Here is a 2,584-nt window from a genome sequence, read left to right on the forward strand (position 1 = left end):
TGAATATCACTTACTTTTCGCCATTTTTCCGGATCTTTTTGTGAGCCGACTCCATCGGAATTCAGACGGTCGGCTATTTCTTGCCACAATTTCTGGCGATCTTTTGCAGTAAACGAAGAATCTAATTTGGTTAATGTTACCCGTGGTATCGAGATGGCGACGGGGAAATTTTTTCCCCTAGATACTAGACGCCGACAGGGAAATTTTTTTTCCCTACGTTCGAGATGGCCGCGTTTCCGGTCGCCGCCTTGTCTGCACGCAAGCTAACGTGCAAACAAGATGGCGACCGTCGACGACGACGACTACGACGACGACAATAAATTATACTTAAATAGATGTTAAAAGATATTTTAAACTATTTTAAATATATATATATATATATATAGATGGTATAAATAAACTTACATTAGCGTTGGTCCTTCGCGGTCCTTCGACGCTTTGTTGAAATCGATGTTGAAGACTCGGAAATACTTGATGTCGTTCTTTTCTGTTTCTTTTTAGTAGTACTTTTCTCTGCAATCTTCTTAGCTTGCCCCCCCGCATTCCTTTTTTTTTCGAACGTTTTTCCGCTATAGGGGCTGCTGGGACTGTCGCGGGTTCCTTCCATATTGGTTCCTTTCCACGTCCGGGATATATATTCCGTAAATGTCGAACGAAGGTAAAAAAACGATCTCCTAGTTTTTTTGAAGGCCAATTCAGGTATTTTCTATACATAAATGCGTACATGTAAGAATCGGAAAGGTCTTCTGTATAGTGTTTTGGAAGGTTTTTTTTTATTTTTCAAATATCCCCACAGTCTTTCGATATTTTGGGTGTGGACTCCCGTTTTTGGATCGACGAAATTTTCAGAGTGATTAACCGTCCTGTGTGATATTTCGATTCCTTCCAATTTGTCGATATTGTAGTAGCCTTTCCATTCGTCAGTCAATACAGTAGTGCCCGAATTAATAAATTTCGATATAATCCAATTGAGAGTATTTTCCGACCTGTCGTTTACTTGGCAAACGAAACAGCTTTTATCTTCTCGGCAAATGCCTCCGACGACCCATTTTGTGCTTTTAAGCTTTCTACCTTTTTCGTATTTTCTTTTACAAATAACGGTCTCGTCTATTTCGACAGTTTTATTTGGTCCTCCTATTTTGAACGATAGAATATTATGTAGTGCTACTAGCATTACAAATCTGATATGGTTCGACCAATCGACTGCAGCTTTGTTAGATATTCCGGCGGCATTAGCAGAAATATTTGTAGAGCAATCGAGCGCAAGGTGATGCCATATAAACGACAAAATCGAATTCCACGGTAAGTTTCCACATTTACCTTTAAACGTACCGTCGAAGGCAGAGCTGAAGTTCCAACATTTGTGGCATCTCATCGCACACGATTTTTTGTCGTTGCGATATACTACTTTGCACGGTTTGGAACATTTCGAACAAATGTCTACAGTGTGCTGTAACCCCAATTTGACAGCTAATTTAAACCCTCTGTCTATTCGCGAGTCAAGTCCAAGTTCAGTATAATCGTGTTCCAACAATTGGAAAAAAGTCTGGGAAGTACATCCCGCCCAAAATTCTTCGGAATTAATATCTATATCACTCATATCTTGGGTTAAAAAAAAACTACAAATTAAATAACAAAGCTATCGTTAATAATATTAACGCACAAAATGCGAATTATCTCGAAATATACAAACCTAAATCACAAAAAAAAAAAAAAAAAAAGACTTCTCTTACGAATAAATGTTCGGGTTTCGATAGACGTACCGCACGTCGAAACTTTCCTCTCGTCGAAAAATTAGTATTAATTTGCATAATGCGACAGATAGTACGGGTACGCCCCCAGTAGAGATTATCACTCGAGAATCTGATTCGAGATTACCTGAAACGCGGCCATCTCGAAAGTAGAAAGGGGAGAAATTTCCCCGTCGCCGACGAGTCGCTAGGGAAAAAAATTTCCCCGTCTCCATCTTCGATACCATAGGTAACATTAACCTCTAATTTCCCTGACATTAATTTATGGTGTTCTTCGATAAAATTCACAAGCATCTCGAATTGGCGACTTGTGGTTCGTTGACTTCGTTGTCCTTTTTTCGACATTTTAAACAAAATTAAAAACTACAGTATATCACTAACGCTGGTTCAGACAATGCTATAAGCACGTTTTTCGCTTAGAAAATGGCGGGTTGCAGTCACGTGACAAAAATACAATGTTAACTAAACTGTGATTGGTTAAAGCGTAATAGCTATCGATAGCATGGAACCCAGACACATCTCGACCGACTACCCGTAGCGAAACCCACTTAACGTAGAGCACAGAATAGCGATTTATCTAAGGTTCGTTAACTGCCTTTCGCTAAGGGGACTTATCGAATGTCCCGTGTATTGCTGTCGTTGAGTTATCGGAAGAGCTCAAAATAGGTCCCCAGGACTGTGGAGTCGGAGTCGTCAAAAAATCTGCCGACTCCAACTCCTTTTTACTTCCCAACTTGTTATGTATTATATATAAAACACAAAAGTACTGGAATCGTGCCAAATTTGACCATTCAAGGTTTTTGCAAATCTACACGTTTTGAGACCTCCCGAAT

General features: G+C 39.6%; 1 protein-coding gene across 1 annotated transcript; it reads right to left on the minus strand.

Annotated features, from left to right (window-relative positions):
• Positions 1 to 706: 706 nt before the first annotated feature.
• Positions 707 to 1,600, minus strand: LOC136979140 (uncharacterized). The gene has a single exon (XM_067275068.1). It carries the CDS (start codon positions 1,598 to 1,600, stop codon positions 707 to 709), a length of 894 nt encoding a protein of 297 aa, XP_067131169.1.
• Between the last annotated feature and the right edge of the window lie 984 nt (positions 1,601 to 2,584).

Source organism: Centruroides vittatus, unplaced genomic scaffold, assembly GCF_030686945.1.
Source record: "Centruroides vittatus isolate TY-2023 unplaced genomic scaffold, ASM3068694v2 contig_585, whole genome shotgun sequence".
In the NCBI taxonomy this organism is placed as follows: domain Eukaryota; kingdom Metazoa; phylum Arthropoda; class Arachnida; order Scorpiones; family Buthidae; genus Centruroides; species Centruroides vittatus.